General features: G+C 39.9%; 2 protein-coding genes across 4 annotated transcripts; one reads left to right on the top strand and one right to left on the bottom strand.

Moving 5' to 3' along the window:
* The first annotated feature begins 481 nt into the window (after positions 1–481).
* Positions 482–16197, top strand: map3k14a (mitogen-activated protein kinase kinase kinase 14a). Of its 3 annotated transcripts, none has more exons than XM_074656104.1 (16): positions 482–640; positions 8505–8756; positions 8834–8915; positions 9008–9227; positions 9561–9947; positions 10028–10162; positions 10248–10377; positions 10768–10896; positions 12915–13019; positions 13113–13270; positions 13382–13532; positions 13967–14269; positions 14361–14461; positions 15301–15439; positions 15525–15625; positions 15718–16197. In XM_074656104.1, the coding sequence occupies exons 2-16, from the start codon at positions 8519–8521 to the stop codon at positions 15877–15879; spliced, it is 2541 nt and encodes an 846-aa protein (XP_074512205.1). In that variant the 5' UTR covers positions 482–640; positions 8505–8518; the 3' UTR covers positions 15880–16197. The 3 variants fall into 3 exon arrangements, with proteins under 3 accessions (XP_074512205.1, XP_074512204.1, XP_074512206.1); XM_074656103.1 differs by lacking the exon at positions 482–640 and adding an exon at positions 6022–6296; XM_074656105.1 differs by lacking the exon at positions 482–640 and adding an exon at positions 6379–6528.
* A 929-nt stretch (positions 16198–17126) lies between these two features.
* Positions 17127–21212, bottom strand: baxa (BCL2 associated X, apoptosis regulator a). Its single transcript, XM_074656115.1, has 6 exons — positions 21109–21212; positions 19417–19465; positions 19162–19314; positions 18896–19031; positions 18547–18651; positions 17127–18436 (listed from the first exon to the last, which is right to left on the bottom strand). The coding sequence occupies exons 1-6, from the start codon at positions 21137–21139 to the stop codon at positions 18338–18340; spliced, it is 573 nt and encodes a 190-aa protein (XP_074512216.1). The 5' UTR covers positions 21140–21212; the 3' UTR covers positions 17127–18337.
* Positions 21213–21390: the final 178 nt, after the last annotated feature.

Raw genomic sequence — 21390 nt, 5'->3', positions numbered from 1 at the left:
TGCACTGAATAGAAAACTAAAGAAACAAAGAAAAGTACCTAAATACAAATTTGAAATTTAGCATGGAATTAAAAAGGGGTAATTTGTGCAGTTTATTACAACTTTCAGTTTAGTTTTTCACACCTCATGAGCATTTCCTCCTCTGTCTCAAGGCCTATAGAAAGAGGGTAAGTCACTGGTCTTGTGTTCGGGTACAACGCATGCGCAGTGTAACTGAAGCTGCGGTCAGATTTCACTGCGCATGTGTGGTACCACCAAACTATGACGTATTGCTGACGTATAATCTAACCTCCTTCTATAGGCCTTGCTCTGTCTTTTCAGGAAGTGTCAAATTAGAAATAGGCGCTTACAGGAAGTACAGAAATTTCAGCTTCAAATTAAAAGCGTAAATGTCACTTACCAAAAAATTCAAAACATATTACTAGAGCGCAAGTAGCACTAAAGATGTATCAAATCAATCAATGAATACTATTAATTGTGATGAATAGTTTCATGGTATTTTTGGATACAATTAGTGTAAAGTTAAGGGAACATAATATTTACTTTGAAAAATACAACCGGAAATGATCATTCTAGCTAGCTGAACCGAGCTAAACATAATCTGATCGCCAACGGCCGACGCCTACTAATTGGTAGAACGGTAAGTGTAAAATCTATTGTACACTTATAGTTAAATTAATATAGTTTAACTAGTTTTATATCTCCGTCTTTTCTGCTCTCTTTTTTGACACATTGATTTCTTATTTAAAAAAGTTCAGACTTCTTAACGAGTGTCTAAAGTTTGATGTGAAATGGCGGTTGAGTGTGGCTGGAAGAAGGAAGTTATTATCTTAGTGAGACACTCTCCTAGAACAATACAGCTAACGGGAGACATATAGAGTTTATTTATATGATTTTATGTTTTGTTTGTGACAATATCTTAACACAACAAAGGGCTGAACAGTAAAAGATAGGCTGCTGTTACTGTAACATTGGCAGTACAATGTTATCCTAAGTTTTTCAACATACGCCTGTTGAAGCCAGATGTGTATGATCAAAACAACTGTTTTGTACTCCAGTTTGTACTTTTTCCTGACTGTTGTGTGTTTGTTATGGAAGTCTTATGACAGGACTTCCTTTATGTTACCTTTAAGATCATAATTATAATCTGAAAATCAACATAAGAGGCATGTAATACACGTGTAATACATAAGAAAACAAGAGAAAGGTGATCTACTTCACTTATTACTATATATTATGGCTGGAAGAAGGCAGTTATTATCTTAGTGAGAGAGAGAGATACAGTCTTCAAGAATAATACAGCTAACTGCTGTTACTGTAAAATTGGCAGTATTGAGAAGCTGTTTTTCAACAGCCAGATGTGTATGATCAAAACAACTGTTTGTACTTTTTCCAGACTGTTGTTGGATGCTTGTGTTTGTTATGGAAGTTTTATGACAGGACTTCCTTAATATTACCTTTAAGATCAATAATTATAATCTGAAAATCAACATAAGAAGCATGTAATACATAAGAAAACAAGAGAAAGGTGATCCCTTTAACTTCACTAACTTCACTTATTACTAACTGTACCTAGGAGTCCCCATTATGCTCATTTCATGTTGTCCAATATTGATATATTTCATGCTATCATCATCTGACTGTTGTTGGATGTTTGTGTTTGTTATGGAAGTCTTATGACAGGACTTCCTTTATGTTACCATATAGATCAATAATTATAATCTGAAAACATAAGAAGCATGTAATACTCTAATTATTTCAGATAGAGAACTTCCTTTAAGATCATCTTTGTGTTTTCATCTTTATTCAATCCCCATCTCCTCTGTTCTACTGCAGTTTTAATCCATCATGAATTAACAAATACAGAAGATTGCCTTCATATGTTACCTCTGAACAAACAAAAACAACGCTACAACACATACAAAAAAGACATTATACAGAGACTCAGACAAACGCCGACAACAGCAGGAGAGAAGGTTATGACGATGTTAGACAACGTGAGAAAGTGCAATTTAAGATGCAGTGAAGTCTGGTCTTATACAAAAACAAGATGAAAGGTGATCATTTTAACTTCACTTATTACTAACTGTACCTAGGAGTCCCCATTATGCTCATTTCATGTTGTCCAATATTGATATATTTCATGCTATGATCAGCTCTTATCTGCCCTGATTGATATATTAAACAGTAAATATCTCATATCTACCAGATTTAATTGTTTTACATTAGTCACCCCCTTGGTGTATGTTGAGTCCAACCAAAGTCCTGCTCTTCTCCACACTGACTGCACAAATACATGCAGGACCATTCTTGGCCCAGAGTCAAACTCCTGGCCTGCATTTAGAGCTAAACAGCCCTGGCCTGGGTCCATCCTTGAATGAGAAACCAATGGTGTCCTGTTGTCAGTGCAAATGTCCTTTTTTAGTTTCCCCTGCAACATAGAGAAAAAGTGCAGAAAACACGTTATATAAATTTACAAAATAGAGTCCACTCCTGTACACTTTTACACTATAGAGTAGTTTACTACATAGCTACAGGCCTGTTAGACTACAGTGTAGTCAAACATAGCATGCAATATGTAAAATTAATGCCAGATTTCAAGTTATACATTCAAGTGTTACTGCTTCATGAAACTTTTAGTGTTTTGTTAATTTTTCTTTCCACTTGTTCAATTTATGTGTTTCTGATCTTTCCTCTATAACAAAATGTCATTTGGCATCAGGGTTGGAAATTAGCACCAGCCACCAGCCAAATGCAGTTAAAATATGCAAGTGGCTGCCAAATTTGCTACACTCACCCCCACCAAAAAAAACAATGGTAATCTATTGAGTGGCCAGTAGATTTTGGATTCAACCGAAAACGCAAATAAGTAAAGATAATAGTGATATCAGACGGGATGCATGCTTTTGATGAATTTTCATTTAGGATTATTTTCATTATCAATTAACCTCTTCAAACTTCTTGTTTTGTCTGACCAACAGTTCAAAACACAAATATTTTCATTTCACACACTGATATAAAACGGAGAAAACATAAACAAAACTGCGATCATAATACATCTTCTTATCTAATCCAGGATCGTCAAAGGGAATGATTATTTTCAAATACCCACAATTAACATACAGAACATGATCAGCTGAATGAAAATGTACAGAAAATGTTTGATTATTGTAGTTGTTAGTGAAGTAACAAAAAGGAAAAGAGAAGTTGTTAGAAGAGGAACCGAAAGGTCAGACTGTATAGTGTGAGTAAAACTTGAAGTGCTGCATGCAGATGGGTTCTTAAATGCTCTGGACACATTATGTAGTCCAGGACCGGGACATTTTCCTGAGAAGCAGCCGGCGTTTCCCTTAAGGAATGCTTGCCTGTGTGTTTTCTGTGGCCAACTTCAGGTTGAGTCCCTTTTCTCTGTCCTTACTAAAGGCTTTGGAATTTCATTAATCTGTGTGGGTGTGCAGCAGGAGTCGGCTCAATATAGCCACTGACTGTATGTGGAGTTTAGCTCCGGATTTCTCTGCAAAACTTAAAAATTACAATGGATTGTACCACTTATGGTTATTGTGTACTTAGTGTACTTATTAGGTACATATGTAGAATCTCATGTAGTCCAATGCAACAGCCCATGACACTGGAACAATGATAAACATCCGTTGGTTCCAGTTTCTCAATTGTGAGGATTCTGTGTTTTATATCATTTTAAATTGAATATCTTTACTTTGGGCTTCAGGAAATTGTGAAGATTTGTGAATTTTTTACTATTTTCTGATATCTTATAGACCAAACTAGAGCTCCAACTAAATATTATTTCCATTATTGATTAATCTACCTATTATTTTCTCAATTAATCATTTGGTCTTGACTTTTGAATGCCAGCAAATAGCAAAAACATGCCCTTCACAATTTCCCACAGCCAAGTATGACATCTTATAAAGATAAGATAAGATATACTTTATTGCTCCTAAGGGGAAATTTAGCTTAGGCAATAGTACTTTACACTGTTGCATCAACTTAATACAATGGTAGTACAGTAGTACATCAAAGAGGCGGTAAAAATATATTGCACATGCCTTGTGAGATAAAAGAAGTAAATACTTTGGCATTATAAAAAATGAGGAAAGGAATCCTAAAAAAACATAAATCCATAAAAACAGTCCGTTTACTATTATAGAGGATTAAGAAAACCAGACACCAAACATTGCTTTCCTGACAAATTAATACACAGATATAAATTTACTGGATTGATATTTATTATTAAGATAATAAATCGTACACCAGCAACTTGGTAAAAAATCTTCAAAATGAACAGGTATTACAGTTGAAATGTAAACCTGTTTAATGCAACAACAAATTGGTCAAAACTTAAACAGGAATTAAAATACCAGTATATAATGTATATAGTATGTAAACATAGAATTGAATTGAATAGATCGGCTCCATTGTCACCGATACCCGATCCAGCTATTTGAGTCAATATCCGCCCGATATCCGATCCGGCAACGGTATCGGTGCATCTCTAGGCAAGTTTTGAATCAGTCGGTGGCTAATAGAGAAGCCAAAACTAAACCCTAACTAACTAGCGTGATATTATCAGTGTTTCTAAGATATTGTTGCCATGACAGCAAACAGTTTCCTTTACACAAAGGAGGCAACTTGCATTTAGCTTTGTGTTCTTGGTTCATGCTGTCGCCTCTAAAGTGGCGGTCTGAACTTCCTGTGTTCTGCGGCGGTTTTAATATGAGCAAGTTGTTTTGAAGTGAGATTATTATTATGAGATAGACGAAAGAAGACGCCCAAAGTTTCAAGTGACAGCTCATCATACGCTTGCTCTGAATTCTCTCGGTGGCGGCAAATATTTTCCACAAGATCCTCATGATATCAGATATCAGGAGTTTGATGCTGCTAGTTTTTATGACATGTGTCGTATAGTGGAGAGTATCTCATGACACACATGACATGTGACAGATTATCTATATTAGCATGGCAACAGGGCACACATGCTCATTAAGATATCAGAACACATGAAAGGTCACAAAACGCATCACATTTAGTAACGTGGGTGTGTGCAGAAGACCAGAAATATGGAGGACGGAACCTGCCAAAACCAAAAATAAATGAATAAATAAATAAATGACTCGATGAATAAATAAATATGTCATTAAATGTAGCAAAAATAATATTAAAAATAAATGTAGCTATTAATTAATTGATAAAATGTGACATAAATGGATATGTCTGTTTTAATTTACTTTATTTATTCATCTTCGTATTAATTCCCTTATTTATTTACTCTTCTGTTTCCCTATAATTTATTTATGTATAGCTAGGTAGCATGGTGACACACATTGATTGACAGCCCCCTCATTTGCATAATGAAGCAGAAATGCATAAAGAAATGTAAAAAGAAATGTGTAAAGTAAAGAAAACAGAAATAAATAAGTTTGGGGAAATAAATTAGGGTTGAAATGCAAAGGGAAAATCATGCATTAATAAATAAATATATACATTTAAAAATAAATATTAAATAAATAAAAAAATAAGTGCAAAAATAAATACATAAATTAATAAAAGGGTAAAATTAAACAGAATAGTAAATAAATATGCAAATTAATACAAAGATAAATAAATGAAGAAGCAAATTAAAACAGAAATATCAATTTATGTCACATTTGATCAATTTATTAATGGCTACATTTATTTTGAATATTAATTTTGCTACACTTAATGACATATTTATTTATTTATTTATCGAGTAATTTATTTTTGTATTTTTTATTTTGGCAGGTTCCGTCCTCCATACAGAAACATGTGTTTGACCTAATTAGAGAACATCTTATTTGTCCATATTCTGTTTTTGATTAGACACTAATTAGACTGTAATAATCACATCTATTAAAGTAAAACCTGAGTACACAGTATGTTGACAGGAAACAGAGAGCTGATGTTCTGCTTTTTAACTGTCCGTAGTTCACAGTCGATCATCAAAAGCATAACCAAACATGTTATCCTTTAATCTAGTCAGTGGGAAGAGCAAGTAAGCCAGCCCTGCTGGAGGGAGGGGGGAATATGGGGAAGTGGAGATGCATTTCCCATAAGTCCTTTTCAGTCAGCTCCTCCCCCCCACGGGTTGGCTACGAGCCAGCATCAAGCAGAGCAGAGCGGCGGGGACAGAGACGTTACTGAGAACCAGGACATGAAGGCAGACAAACACAGCAGCTCCTAGTTTTACTAATGTAGATGACAGGTTATTGCGAGCGGATACACAGGAGAGAGAGAGCCGTTCAGACTGGCATCTGTCGGTACGTCTACACGCCCCTCTGCCTCACACACACACACACACACACTCACAGAGTTGTTTTTGTGGTTGTGTTTATTGCTGCGGGTTTTTCTCTATTTCCTTTCCACGTAAATTCATCGGGGTGTGGTGTTAGGTCTGGCTCTAAGAGCACCGGCAGCGTCTTAAGAAGGAAGTGACAGTTGAATTGCTTTTGTTCTAGAATAATCTTGCAGTGCATGAAGTCGGCACACAAGGTAATGACACTACTGAACAGCTTTCATTGAACTTTCTTTGGTATTACTTGTATTGATATGCTGTGTTCGTATTGACAAGAGCAAGAATATGCAAAAACTACTGGGGAAACTGGGGTTTTGTAGCCATGCGATTGTTTTAATCAAGATAATCCTGGTATGACCTTTATCAAGAATATCTGTATGTGTGCAGAAAGAGTCAAAAGCTGAGTGACAAGGAGAAGCACACTGATGCAACATGCAGCAACTGTAGTCCAAGTTCCTTTCAAACTGCATTTTAATGCACATTATAACCAGTGCTGAGATGAAAGAGCGTGTCTGAGTGTGCTGATTTTTACAGTCAAACATATTTCGACGATTATAACCTCCACGCCATCTGCAGTCAATCGTGCAAATCTTTATTGGAGATTCAGCCTGGCCCGGGCCTTAATGTGCTGTATTTGACTTCCTCTGAGTGAAACGGAGCGCTCGCATTTAACGACACAGTTTTGCAACTGTCAAAACAAGGCCAGGGTTGAGTTTCCTGTCTCTTCTGCCCACAGCAAACTTTCATAGTTTCAGTTCAACTTATCACCATGATCCTGTGCGCACTTTGACACAATCAAATGTGTTAAACTTCAAATCAATCCTATAAAGAAGCAGATTAATATGTCATTGTTTCATTACAGTGTGTGCAACACAGGAAACATCTTGAATTGTCAAAAGTCAAAAGTGTATGAGCTCTTCTGCTTTGCTCGATTACAACCAGTGATCCCGGAACTAACATAATTAACTTTTTAGCCCCTTAAAAGTAAACAAAGTAAACATTAAGAACTAAATTAAGGAAAACAAATAAATAAATACAAGTTTAACTTGAAAATAAGACATATATTTGGTTGTCACTATCCAGTTATTCCTCTTTTTAGGCACCATCGCTCTGACATTATCAGATAGTAAAAAGTCCTTTGTTAAGTTATGGGGAAGTAGTTTTTCTGAGGAACAAATTTCATAACATTTCTAAAGGTCAGTCACTAGCGATGATAGTCAGAAACCATGTGATTTACTCTATCAACACAAAGCACCAACAAATAACACGTCAATAAATATTCAACCAAATCAGTTTTAATGTCAATTGAAAGTGCCATTTAAAAGGAGACACAGTAAAATATAAAATATTATAAACTAGAACTAGAGCATATTGGCAAATTATTTCTAAACAAAAATGCCAAAGGTTTGCTGGTTCTAGCTTCTCAAATGTAAGGATTTGACGGTTTCTTTGTCATATAAGTAGGGCTGCAAACTAATGATTTTTTTCTTGGTTAATCGATTAGTTGTTTGGTTTATAAAATGTCAGAAAATGGTGAAAAATGTGGATCAGTGTTTCCCAAAGCCCAAAATGACTTCCTCAAATGTCTTGTTTTGTCCACGACTCAAAGATATTCAGTTTACTGTCAAAATATTCACATTTAAGAAGCTGGAATCAGAAAATTTTGAGTTTTTATTCTTAAAAAATGAGTAGTTGGCGATTAATTTAATAGTTGACAACTAATAGATTCATTTATTAATCTTTGCAGTTCTACATATAAGATAGTCAACTGAATATCTGTGGGTTTTGGACTGTTGGCCGGACAGAACATGACATTTGAAGACGTCCACGTGGGCTGTGGGATATTACAAATATCGACAAAAAGATGAATCGAGAAAATAATCAGCAGATACATTTGCAGCCCTATTATAAACTCTCATGATTGAAACACAGCCAGCATGTCTTCAGTCAACTCCATTAATCTACAAACATGTTAGATTAGATGAGACTGAGTGGCATCGAGGGTTTCCCAAAAAAATTATACCAAGATTTTAGAAAAGAGCTGCATAGAAGTTCCGGCGAATATGATATATAATATGATATAATTACAAATATCGGTTATATGACATTAATGTTGTCATTTGTACAGTTGGAGAGAAAGCTCTTGACTTATTGTGATGTTGTCTCTCTCCAGATCCAGCAGATGAAATGGCGGTGAGGCAAAGGCTTTTTAACTCGACAGCACCCTTCTCCGGGTCATCCCAAGCTGAGCTGAAGGGATCGTACCCATCCTGCTCGGCTGCGGAGCAGGAGGTGGCGGAGGAGGAGGAAGAGGAGGGGAAGGGCTACATCAACCCTATGATAAAAAAAGTCCTGACACATGGGACCGCAGAGCAAATGGGAAAAATGCCACTGAAGACCTCAACCTTCATTGCCCAAGCTGAATGTAATTATATATATTTTTGAATAATGCATTAGATAGCTGTGCCTTGGCAGTTAACACTGACACTGTGCTCTCCTCAGGTGAAACCCAGGACTCCCAAGAGTTATGTCCATCCTCCCTTGAACGCTCCTTTGTTTCGTCCTCGAACATCTACACCAGCAGGTATGACATTACCCGGACTACACCGCTTCTGTATTTCACACTTCATGTTTGTTATGTCTGGAATTTACATCGTCGCCATACTTCTGCTTCAGTCATTCCTTGGAGCACAACAATGTGGCGTGCCCGACCATGGCCTCCATGCAGGAGCCGAGCAGCTCGCCAGCACAGCAGCTTGCCCCGAGGAAGAAGACCAGGAAGAGACAGAAGCGCAAAGGGAAGAAAAAACTGGAGAAGAAGAAGGAGAAGCAGCGACACCGAACGCCCTCTGGAGTCCCTGAACAGGAGAGTGGAAGTTCTCAGGTCCGGATCCTGGTAAGAAGTCTGGTTATTCTTCACATATCATTTATGAAAAAGCTATTTAAACTGCCATTAAGAAGTAGGGTTGTATACTCTTAAAAGAACTGCGAGTGCTTGCAGTGTTTTCCTTGTGAATCATCTTCAAGGACGAACTGCCACATTCTTTGGCAGTCGCAGGCTCGATCTCTAGACATTCCCATGCAAACATTAGCTCTCCTGTGTTGTGGAAGTGAATCACCAAATTCAGACAAAGCTGCTTCTCATGGCCTTGAGCCCCGGAGCAAACTAACCTGAGAGTGTAAACATCATAGAGTGTGATCAACCATGCTCTCTGCTTGTGTCCTGTAGGATGAGTCGTCTCTTGGAGGGAGAAGTGACCTCAGTTCTTCCTGCTGTAGCTGCGTTGAAAGCTCAGAAGAGCAGGACAGAGGGCCTTCTCTCCACAGGCGACAGGTCTACAACACAGGCTCCAGCTGCTCTCTGAACTGGGTGGACCCGGTCTGCGGCCCCCTCTCCAGTCTCCACTCCTATGGGCAGGACAGCGACTCGGACTCCCTCAGCAGTCAGGGAGACTGTTTTCTGGCTCTTGCTGGCCTCAGGGGCAGCGTCAGTCAGGGGGACCCGTGCTACGCAAGGCCCTTTTTCAAAGATGTGGAGAGGGATGTAAGAGAAGAGGAAGATGAGCTCTCAGCAGCTGACTCTGTCATCACCGAGGGAATCATCTTTTATAATGAAGTATGTTCTGCTTTACTACTTTCTGTCTCGTTTTTAAATGTGGTTCCACCAAACTAACTTATTCTCTCTTATTCTATCAGAGCATCCAGCCGGTTGACTCTGAATACAAGGAAGGGAGGGAGTACGTCCTCTCAGAGTTCATCAAGGAGGGCTCCTACGGTGAAGTACACAGCGCTCAAGATGTCAACACAGGCTTCAAGTTTGCTGTCAAAAAGGTAACGCAGAGCATATCGCCCCTCTTTGTGTTTTGAGCCTAGTTTTAAAGTGTGCTCACCATTTTGCTCCATCGTTTCCTCACAGATCGCCCTGAAGAGGTTCAGCATCGAGGAGGTGGGTACGTGGAGTGCCCTCAGATCTCCTCGTGTGGTGGAGCTCTTTGCAGTGGTCAGAGAGGGGCCCAACGTTCGCCTCTTCATGGACCTCAAATCAGGTAAACAAGCCTCACTTCACATTCAGCCAGCACTCACTGCTGATGTTGAGATTGAGGGTGGAAATTGTTGGGTTGAGATGTGATGAATTAAGTGCAAAACGCATGAGAATAATGGAGATTACAAAAAAAAAAAGGATGTGATTCGTGTCGAGATGTGGAAGTGGGCGGTTCTGGGACGCCAGAAATGACTGTTGAGCTTCCTTGAAGTGTTACGATCCAAATTACACCCAACGTCTATGATGGGAGATAAACACAATGACATACCTCACACCTTTCCTTCGTCATCAAATTCCAGGCCTTAATAAAAAGGAATAGTTGAATCAGACACTGTAAATATTAACAAGATATCTCTCAGTCTTTATCCTGGTCTGACCTTGTCTGTTATTCCAGGCTCCCTGGGCCAGCTGATAGCGGAGCGCGGCCGGCTGCCACAGGACCTGAGTCTCCACTACCACTCACAAACCTTAACAGCACTGGAGTACCTACTGAAGAAAAAGGTGGTGCATCTGGACATTAAAGGTACGTCATACAACAGGATATTTTGACAATTTCTTTTTCACATATTTACAACAACTAATGTTCAAGTCTCATCTGAGTTATACTGAAACGTCCAAACATGAAACATGAAACATGAGGGAAACTGATTTCAACTGTTGAATGTGTTTCATAACTTAAAATCCCTCCAACAGTTTTCTAAAGACATACAGACATAAAAAGACAGATAAAGTATTTCAATTTGTTCTGGAGCCATTAGGTTTAACCTCAAATCAACCATCATTATTAGGCTGCATTCACACCAGATAAGGCGTTGCATTGAAAACGCCAGTCCGTCTCATTCATTTGAATGTGGGTGGTGTGTTTAGCCTGCAGTGGCGGGGGACGTAGGGGGTGCTGGGAAAAAAAAGTGCAAAAAGTTGAAACAGAATCAACTTTTGGAGAAAGGTGGCCAATCACGTAACCGGTGACCCAGAGCTGTGAAGGCGAGCCATGAGGGAGCGAAAGACGTCATGCAGTCGTTTACTGTTAATGAGCCATTAAGTGACATTCCCACACCAACGCTCAACCCTGCGTCAATCGCCACAACGCCTGATTTGGTGTGAATGCAGCCGTAGTTTATTCAAGACTTTTATTTGAACACCTAAGCAATCTAAAGCAGTGCTTCCCAAACTTTTTCACATCAAGGACCCCTAAACAAATAAGACCACAGACACCCATTTGATAAGATTTTATCTCAGGGTCCCCCATCTGATTTTGCTTTTTAGATGTGTTATTACAGAAAGTGTATTAAACCCATTATTAAAATAATCATACATTCTGTCATCGTGTTACTTATGGATGGAATTATAGTGAAAATAAATGATTCCCCTTTTAGCTGAGGGCCCCTGGGGGCCCCTGGACCCCACTTTGGGAACCACCAATCTAAAGTATTTGAGTAATTGTTAGTATTTTATATTTTTGTTTTGTTCTGAAATGCAACAAAAGCAAAGCAAGAAGCAGATTTAGGTGCTTTTCCCCAAATAAAAACTACATGTTTATATGTTTAATAATGGATTGTTATATTCCTGTGTCCTGCTAGATAGTGCCACTTTTTGATTGTTTTTAATATACAGTCTTCTGCCTCTAAAGCGATGAACTGTCTAAAATATGAAAGTAAATGTTAAGACTGAAAAAAGCTCAGACATCAGATATTGACATCGGCCCATAAACACTTTCAGGTAGCACAATAGTAATAACAGTAAAAACTAAATGTGTCAGCTTGACTTTTACTTGTTGTGGTGCGTAGTGGAAAACAAAAACATACAGAGAGAATAAGTCAGATTTCTAATTAGTTCTCATCAGAGGATTGTGTGTCTTTGTGTGCAGCTGTTGTGTGGAACACAAGTGTCACAGATACAGTAGATCTGATCCTCAGCACCTGTGTTGTGAAACCAGACTGCCACAGAGAAGACGACGGGCTGGGAATTTCCCACAGTGTGACTCACCGCTGATCTTTAGAGGCGGCGCATGTGCACAGAATCAGGAGAGCAAGAAAGAAAGAAAGGGAGAACGAAACAGAGCGGGGGGATGGGGCGAGGAGCAGGAAGTAGTTAGCGAGAGAAGAGAGAGAGAGAGAGAACAGAGACAGAAAGAAGGCAGAAGATGAAAATAAAGTGGAAAGAAGTTTTAAAAAGAAGGAAAGAGAAAACAAAAAGAGAACTAAGTTAGAGGAAGCGCAAAAAAACAGAAGACAAACATGATTGTGCTGTTGCAGCTCAGGCGCCACCTGGTGTCTGTAATGCCTCAGGAAAAGCAAGGCAGTGACGCCACATCTTTTTATCTGCTGCCTGTTTGTTACCGGCCTCCACATTCATTCCTTATTAAAGTGTTTTCTACAGCAGCTGTCCCTCGCTGACGTCATATGTCCCTCTTAGTTTTGCTCCTTTTGTCTGTGGACTGTTTTGTGTCTGTGCAGCTGCCCTGTTTCTAATTATGTCATCACACTGTCATGGAAACCAGTGCTAATGCAGTGGATTACTGACTCCACTTGTTTCCCACAGCTGACAATGTGTTGCTGTCGGAGGACGGTAGAGACACCTTCCTGTGCGACTTTGGACACGCAGAGAGACTCGACAATCGGGGACAGAGCCTCAGCGGGTCCAAAGGTAAACACTTTGTAACTCTAGCCACTCACTTAAGAAGATGAGTATCCACCTCAGTGTCTTAATTCATTGGTTTCCTAATGTAATTCAATGCAGATCTGAAGGGCACAGAGACCCACATGGCCCCTGAGATAGTAAAAGGGGAACCCCGCGGAGCCAAAGCAGATGTGTGGAGCAGCTGCTGTATGTTACTGCACATGCTCAATGCGTGTCAACCGTGGACGAGATACTACACCTGTAGACTTTACCTGAAGGTATACCTCACAGTCACACCACACCCTGCTGTTTCATCGCAGATGTTCAAGTCCGCTCTTCACAGTATTCACATCAGACTTTGACCGGGTCCCTTTTCGTGACGGTTACAGATCGCCAACGAGGCTCCTCCTCTGAGGGAGATCCCGCCCGACTGCAGCCCTCTCACAGCCGAAGTAATCAAGGCGGGACTTCAGAAGGATCCGGCCAAGAGAGCATCCGCATCTCAGCTCAAAGAGAAAACTGCCAGAGCTCTGAGAGAAGGTAACTAAAGCTGCACTGTGTTCATATCAATGCAAGCAGGTGTGTCCATACACACCCAGTTAAATCAAATAAACAAATATCAAATGATTAGTTATTACGGGTTTCCATAATAATAATAGTAGTATAACAAAAAATAAAAATCCTATGTATTGTAGCCCCACTCTCCTTATCTGATAAATAATGTTGTATTTGCATCTTAAAAAGAGACAATACAAAGTCAATGAAGAGCAATGAATTGTTTTCCCCTCCGGTGTGGATGGGATTTAATTGTGCTCCATCTCTATTAAATGTAAATGAAAAATATAGATTATTTTTTTAACCTGAAAAATGTTGGTAATGTACAGAGAAACTGCAGTAAGAAAATCAACCTGCGACTACTTAAAAAAGGAATGCATCATCATCTAGTGTTTGTGATGTATTGTGTGTGATTGCAGTGGGAGGACTCACCAGCCCAGTGAAGGGACCCTACACAGAGCCCCTGTATATCGCCAACAAACCTCCTGACTCCCTGCAACTTATCAACAGCAACTTTAGCTACGAGGATGAGCATCAAGAGTCTGTTGAGAAAGTGACCACAACAGGGAGGAGGACGGAGGAACCGGATGATGAAGAGGATCGTAATGAGTCAAAGCGAGACTCACTTTTCTGTCCACAAACGCTGATCTCTGAGCCGAACCACAAGAAGGGCAACAAGATCACCACTGTGCCCGAACTTGAGCTGCGTAAACTGGAGCGAGGTGAGCTTCAGCCTCAATCGTTCTGCTTACTTCTCTCGTCTTAAAATGTTTTGAACTCCACTCACTGTTTTTTTTCCTGCTTGTTTTGCAGATTTCTACCTGAGCAGTCTGTCCCAGCTCCACTCTCCTGAGATGCTCCTGTCGTGTCTCACCAGCGACCCTCATTACAACTGGGAACCATGGGACAAAAAGGTAACCCAGAATTCATAATAGAGAACATCTCTAATTTACCTCACACTATGCAGAAGACACATAGTTGGAGCGAGATTGATTACTGGTAAATAAGGATCTGAGTTATCAATCAAGACCCGAGTCATCACTTTCTGTAATTGCATCATCGTCCTGCAACACAAGGATCCAAAATAGTGGAATTTGTTAATACTAAAAAAACGTTTTCATATTATACATCCCAATTTTAAAGCTGCATAGCATCATGATGCGATCATAACCATATAGATTGATAACTTAAACCCTTTTTACTTGTCTCAGCTGTGCACTGTCATCACAGAATAAGAATTTTCCAAATCTCTAAAAAAAATTCTTATCAATTTTACCTGTCCAAATACTCAAGATATTGCAATATTGGGTCCATTTTAACTAGAGTGGCAACAATTAATCAATTAGTTGTCAACTATTAAATTAATCTGCAACTATTTTGATAATCGATTAATTGCTTTGCGTAATCTTTTATGAAAAAAAAGTCAAAATTCTCTGATTCCAGCTTCCTAAATGTGAATATTTTCTGGTTTCTTTACTCAACTTTGACAGTATATCTGAATATCTTTGAGTTGTGGACAAAACAAGACAGTTTGAGGACGTTATCTTGAGCTTTGAGAAACCCTGATCAACATTTTTCACCATTTTCTGACACTTTATAGACCAAACAACTATTCGATTAATCAAGAAAATAATCGACAGATTAATCGACAATGAGAATAATCGTTAGTTTTAGCCCTGATTTAAACAAAGAGCTTCACTGGTGTTCATCTATTTTGGCTAAAGTACTAACCGACCCTCTGTTTTTATTCTAGGACTCTGGCCGCTGGTCTCTGAGCCTAGGAGACGACCTCAGCTCCGGCGTCTTCTCCTACAGCAGTCAGCCAGACGTGCAGGTTTCCAGTCTGGATTTGCTGAGTCACACACAGCTGCCACCACCCTGCTGTTTCGAAGGTGAGACAAAACATGAACACCTTTCTTCTTTTGAACTATTTAATGTCGTACCAAAATGTAACAATCTGCTCTGTCATTGGCTCAGGTGTGGATGTCTGCATCAGAGACTTCAACAGGAAGAGCATCCGCATCAGAGAGACGCGCCGGGTGAAGGTGGGCCACATCGCCACTGGCATCAGTGATCAGGTGAGGGCTGATGATGTTTCAGTCTGTTTCAGTGTTTGTAAAAAAGCAAGATTACATCTGTTTTAATACATATATGTGTCTCTCCTTTTTAGATCTCTGAGAGGGTTTTCACCCTGGAAACCCAGCAGGGCCAGCAGGTTGCTCACGATGAGGAGGTGCAGGAGTCCGGTCTGGAGCTCAGCTGTGTTCCTGCTCCAGACTTCAGCTCCGCCTGGAGGTGGAGGATCAGAGACGGCGTGCTGGAGACCAGATAGAGCCCAAAGCTCTCTCCGTCCATCGGCAGCCGTGTCATCTTAACCGTCCTACACATGGCCTTCCGTTGAATCGTTTCAAATATTTGCCTTTGTCTCAGTGTGCGAGGTCCATGCTTTCATAACGGGTACAAATACAACTTTTTTATCACGTCTCATGTTTTAAATGCCTTAATGGGGTGGAGGGGGGGGGGGGGGCTGTTGTGTAGCTTTTTTGTCTCTAAAGTGCTCATTTCTAAGTCAAGGTACTGCCCTTTTTTGACCACTGTGATGTTTACATGTTGCATGTTTACACTGAATCATTAAATGGTATATGAAACTATGCAGTGTGTGATGCATTATTGATCTCACTTCAGTCACAATCCAGTCTATAATACCATGACAATGAACAGTTCTGTTTTGTTCTAATTCACTTATCTGGAATTTACTTTGACTTCTAATAACATCATATAACATTAAACATAAATAGCCTTTTCTATGTTATAAATGCTGTTTGAACATTATTTCAGCAAGCTGTCAGAGCACTGGTCAGACTGTCATTATGTTTGATACAGAAGATCATAGTCCCCAGAGAACCATTTGTAATAATGCTGACCTCCCGCTGATCTTTCCTCTATTGCCACCGTGAGATCAAAAATCCCCTTGAAACGACAACTTCAAAATGAAAGCTGTTTTCTTACTTGAATTTACTTTGAAAATACTGCAACGCCTGGATTTCCATGACATTTGCAGGGGGTATTCATGAGAGCTTGGAGGTTGAATCTCAGTGGTTTTGGTGACCCCCTGACATTTCCTCTAGCACGGTCCTCAGACCATATTTTCCACCTGTGCACAAGCAATATCAGAATCTACAAACATAACCATTACATTTACTGAGCATATAAATGCTCCTCATATTATGAACCCTGTACACTTGTGTAGTGTCTCAAAACATGTTCCTACAGGCTAAAATACCAACTTTGCAAACTGGCAGATTGTCATTAAATGGGCTGAGCACATAATTACCAATATCCTAGCATATCCTTCAATCCACATTTGATATGTATTGTCACTGTTAATGCAGTTAAATAACACTTAAGAGTCTATAACCATGATAGCAGCTCTGTGAAGCTGCACAACAGTTCTTTGAGCTAAATGCTAACATTAGCAGTCTAACATGCTGATTTGCAGCCTCTAGCTGGTGAAAGTACCACTGTAAGCCTGTTGATTATCCTCATCCCTCCACTAATTATACATACCCATAGCCACAATCAGAGTTATAAGATTTATTTTCCATATTACAAAGACAAGATCACAGCAAAATGATTTTCAGGGGGGACTGGAAACTAATTTGAGCTTTACAAATGTGATAGAAAAAGGTGAAAAGTTGAGAATATCAAAGTGATTTCATAGTAAAAAAAACACCAAGGCACTGACAAACAAAGAAGTATGTATAAAAAGCCATTTGCTGTGTAGATAAAGATTGCAGTTTGAATATCTCAAGTAAAAGTACAGTACGGTATGTGTGAAGTGAGGTAAGCATCTGTGAGCAATCCAATGCTTTCTGCATCTGTGGTACAACATCTTCCATAGACCACGGGAAATGTCACAGACACTAATAGGCAGGGTTGTTTGTTTTAAGTGGGAGCCACATTAAGGTCACAATGCTTAACGTAATATAACTTTGTACACAAATTCCTGTTGTGGCACTTTTGTTAACCACTGAAATAAGGTTGAGTTGTGTATTCAAGGAGAGAAATTATTCAGGTTTATTTGAGCCCAAATATAATTGGATGTGTCATTTGCTTGGTATATATGTATATGCTTAGTAAATCTAATAAACGTTTGCAAAAATATCTCTCTCGGTGGGATGTGACCACCGTCCAATGTGTTCATTGCTAGCAGATCATTACAGATTTACACCAGTTAACACTCACAGATACATATGAAGATGGATTTCTTCTAGCATACAGGCACCGGGATGAGGTGGATGGAGAGCGGGAAGATCAGAAAAGTAATCTGAATGGAACGAAAATGAAATGAAAATAAAGCAAAAAAAGGAAACTCTAAATTTCAAAAATGTTCAGTCCATATATTTTTATGGGCAGAAAACAGAATGCGATGACTACTTTTGTCTGTACCAAGTAAAAAATAAATTACTTAAAATGCATTCCCTGTTAAAGTCTGACAAACTCTCCACCCCTCCCCCCCATTTTAAGCATGTAATCATGCTCCGCTCAGTTCCTCAGTGGCACAGGAATCATGGGTGCGACAGTGCATTCAGTCTAACTCCCAATCCTTGGAAATGAAAGGGAGACAGGAACGAAGACTGGCTCTTCGTGTCCCAATACAAGCTCTTCCTATTCAACTTGTTCACTCTGCCATAACTTCTTTCTGTTCTCTTTCAGATGTTCCCGTTCCCGTCCCAATTTCCCTCAGGCGTCCGTCTTCCCATCTTTCACGTCTGCTCGTCACAAACACCTCACATCTTGCGAATGACTAGAGCAGTGGTGAGAACACCAGCCACGAAAACTCCCACCATCTGCCATGTGGGTGTGCCAAAGTGGGACCAAATACCCTCCTAGAAATCATGAACACAACAGATATGAGCATGTGTCAAACAAGCAATCAGGAGCAGCAGCTCTATTACTAATAAATGATGAGTTTGAACTGCATTAGCTAGCCTCTTACCCAGCCACCTTGCTCCCTGATCCAGTTGATCACATTTTCCCGGAGGTAGTCCATGGTCCAGTTGATTATTGTTCTGATGATATCGGGAACATTGGTCACAAGAGCCTGAGAAGGTGTGAATGGGAGATGCGTCAGGCTTAAGGTCTTTGTTATTCAATCATAATTCCATAATACAGATATGTCTAACTTTGTTTTGTTTTATAATGAGGGTTCCTACACATTTTTCCATTTCAAAATTCCATACTCTCTTTTCTTTTTTCCATACTTATCCAGACCTGGAAATTATTCAAATCAAATTCCATACTTTTCCATACTGCGTAGGAACCCTGAACAGAGATGCTAAACTCACTTTGATGACGAGTCGACAGGCAAAGTAGAACAGTGCAACCACCCTGCCCCAGTTGAATTTTCCATCTGAAAAGATCTCAATGGCGACTCTCATAAACATGTCTTTAGTGGGACTGATCGAAGAGTTGTTTATCATCCTGGGGGGGAAAACAACATTTAGCGATTAAAGACAGGCTAATTATACAGTTATTACTAGTAAAAACCCGCTCATTAATAATTCTTCAGGCTTGAAATTTGATGGAAGTGACACACAGGCAGCTATCTCACTTTTGGAGCTCTATATTTCCATCCAGCTCATCTCCAATCTGCTGCAAGCACATGGCGAGCTTCTTGTGGTTTGGGTCACATAGCTCTCCTCCACCCAGCTGTGCCCTGGTCACTGAAGTATCTCCATGCCGCTGAACCCGCTCGTAGATGAAACTACACAGGGGGAACACAGACAGACAGCAATAAAGTATGATCTGACTGTTTGTCCCATTCAATAATGAGAAACCCAAATGTATAATACATGTGTATACTCACTCTTTTAACAAAACAGCTCCTACTTCCAGTATATGGTCTTTAGTATTGCCTGAAAGACAAAGGTCAGTGTTAAATCATCCAAATGCGGATACTGTTTTACAACCAGCTAAACAGTCATCAAAAAAGCCAAGCAGCGGCTCCACCCCCTCCAGGGACTCAGAAGGGCAGGTCTCCCGACTCATCACCTCAACTCCTTCTACAGGGGCCCCATTGAAAGCATCCTAACATACAGCTTCACTTCCTGGTTTGGGAGCTGCAGGGCATACGAACGACGGCAGCTAAACAGGATAGTGAAGACAGCAAGCAGAATCATTGGTGCCCCTCTTCATTCCCTGATGGAGCTCTAACAGCAGCGCTGCATTCGCAGGGCTTCCTCCATCATCAAGGACCCTCACCACCCTTCTCACGGCCTGTTCTCCCTACTACCGTCTGGGAAGAGGTTCAGGAGCATCTGCTGCAGGTCCAGCAGGATGCTGAACAGCTTCTTCCAACAAGCGGTTAGGCTTGTGGGAAGTGTCCCCTCCCAACACACTCTCATCCAACCCCCCAGCATTAACACAGAAACAGTTTTTAAAGCTTGTCACACGTCAAAGACAATTTTTGGAACAGTAATGCAAACAGCACTTTACTATGGACATAAATGCACTTTTCTCTGCTGTTAAACACGACTGCAAATTGTGTAAAATCGTGTCTGAAACGTTTACTTATTTTATTTTTCTATTGTTATTTTTAGATATGTTAATTTGAATACTAATTTATTCTATCCTTTTTAATGCACTGACGGGGGAGAAACAATATTTCACTTCCTTCTGTGTATGCAAATACTCAGTGAAATGATAATAAAGTGAATCTTGAATCATATTAGAAATAAATGAGTGAATAGTTGAAGTGCTGGTATAACATGTGTGTTTACACTCACTTCAACAGAGTTTGCTTAGATTAGTTTACTTAGATGTGTCGTGTGGATGAGTCAGAGAACAGCATCATAGAGGCTTTAACCAGCCCGAGCAAGAGCTGCACTAGTCGGCACTCATAGAGGCTCAGAAAACACTGGCGAGATAGCCTACATATGAACTGAATGATGAACTGCTGTGGTCTTATCTTGTATTTTTGTTTGTTTATTTTTCTTTTATTGCTATGGACTCTCCTGTGTGTCTGAAATACAGTTTTAATTGATTTGAATAGCCATACTTCAAATAACAGATAAAAAAACATTAGATTCAGTTGATCATTTGTTGTTAAACCTATATTTACTACTGTACTTTGTCTGTAAACAGAGACACTTGCAGAAACAGATACAGAACAAAATGCTGTTAGCTTGTTGTTAGCAGAGTTAATTAGGCTAACATTAGCGAAGTCAGTTTAACCAAAGTTAGTCAATATTGTCGTTAATTACATCACATTAGACATGTACAGAGCCAGAGACACAGAGGGACCTTGACATTGTCTGGGTGAAAGGTCGTAACGTTGGTCTCTTAATACGTGAGTTTCGGTTTTGTTATTTGCTAACTCACTCTGAGGTTAGCCATAGTGCTAACCTCAGTTCAGCTGCTGGTACTGGAGGGAAACAAACAAGCTGCAGCCACACAACAAGAGATAGCATGTAAAGTGTGAGGTTAGCTTTGTCTGCCACACTACTGGCGACACTGTCACACTCAGTTTAGTTTAAAAACAATATATAATTGATGCTACCTTGATCGCCGCCTCCCGGGTGTGATGCCATCTTGTTGTCTGTTGTTCAGCGCTTCCGTGCAATCATAATATCACGTAAAGTCATGACGTCAGGACTCATGTGACGTCATGACGTTGAATATAGTGATATGTTGGTGGCGAACGAGCCGGTTCAAAGAGCCCGGGTATTTTAAGTGAACGATAGGAGCCATCTCCCGTCTGACGGTACGTGTCCACAGGCTCCGTGCTTTCCACGCTCCCCATTCATTGTCTATGCAAGAAGCCGCGCAATGCATTCCGGTA

This window comes from Sebastes fasciatus, chromosome 13, assembly GCF_043250625.1.
Source record: "Sebastes fasciatus isolate fSebFas1 chromosome 13, fSebFas1.pri, whole genome shotgun sequence".
Taxonomy (NCBI): Eukaryota; Metazoa; Chordata; class Actinopteri; order Perciformes; family Sebastidae; genus Sebastes; species Sebastes fasciatus.
This window is presented reverse-complemented; position numbering and strand designations above follow the sequence as displayed.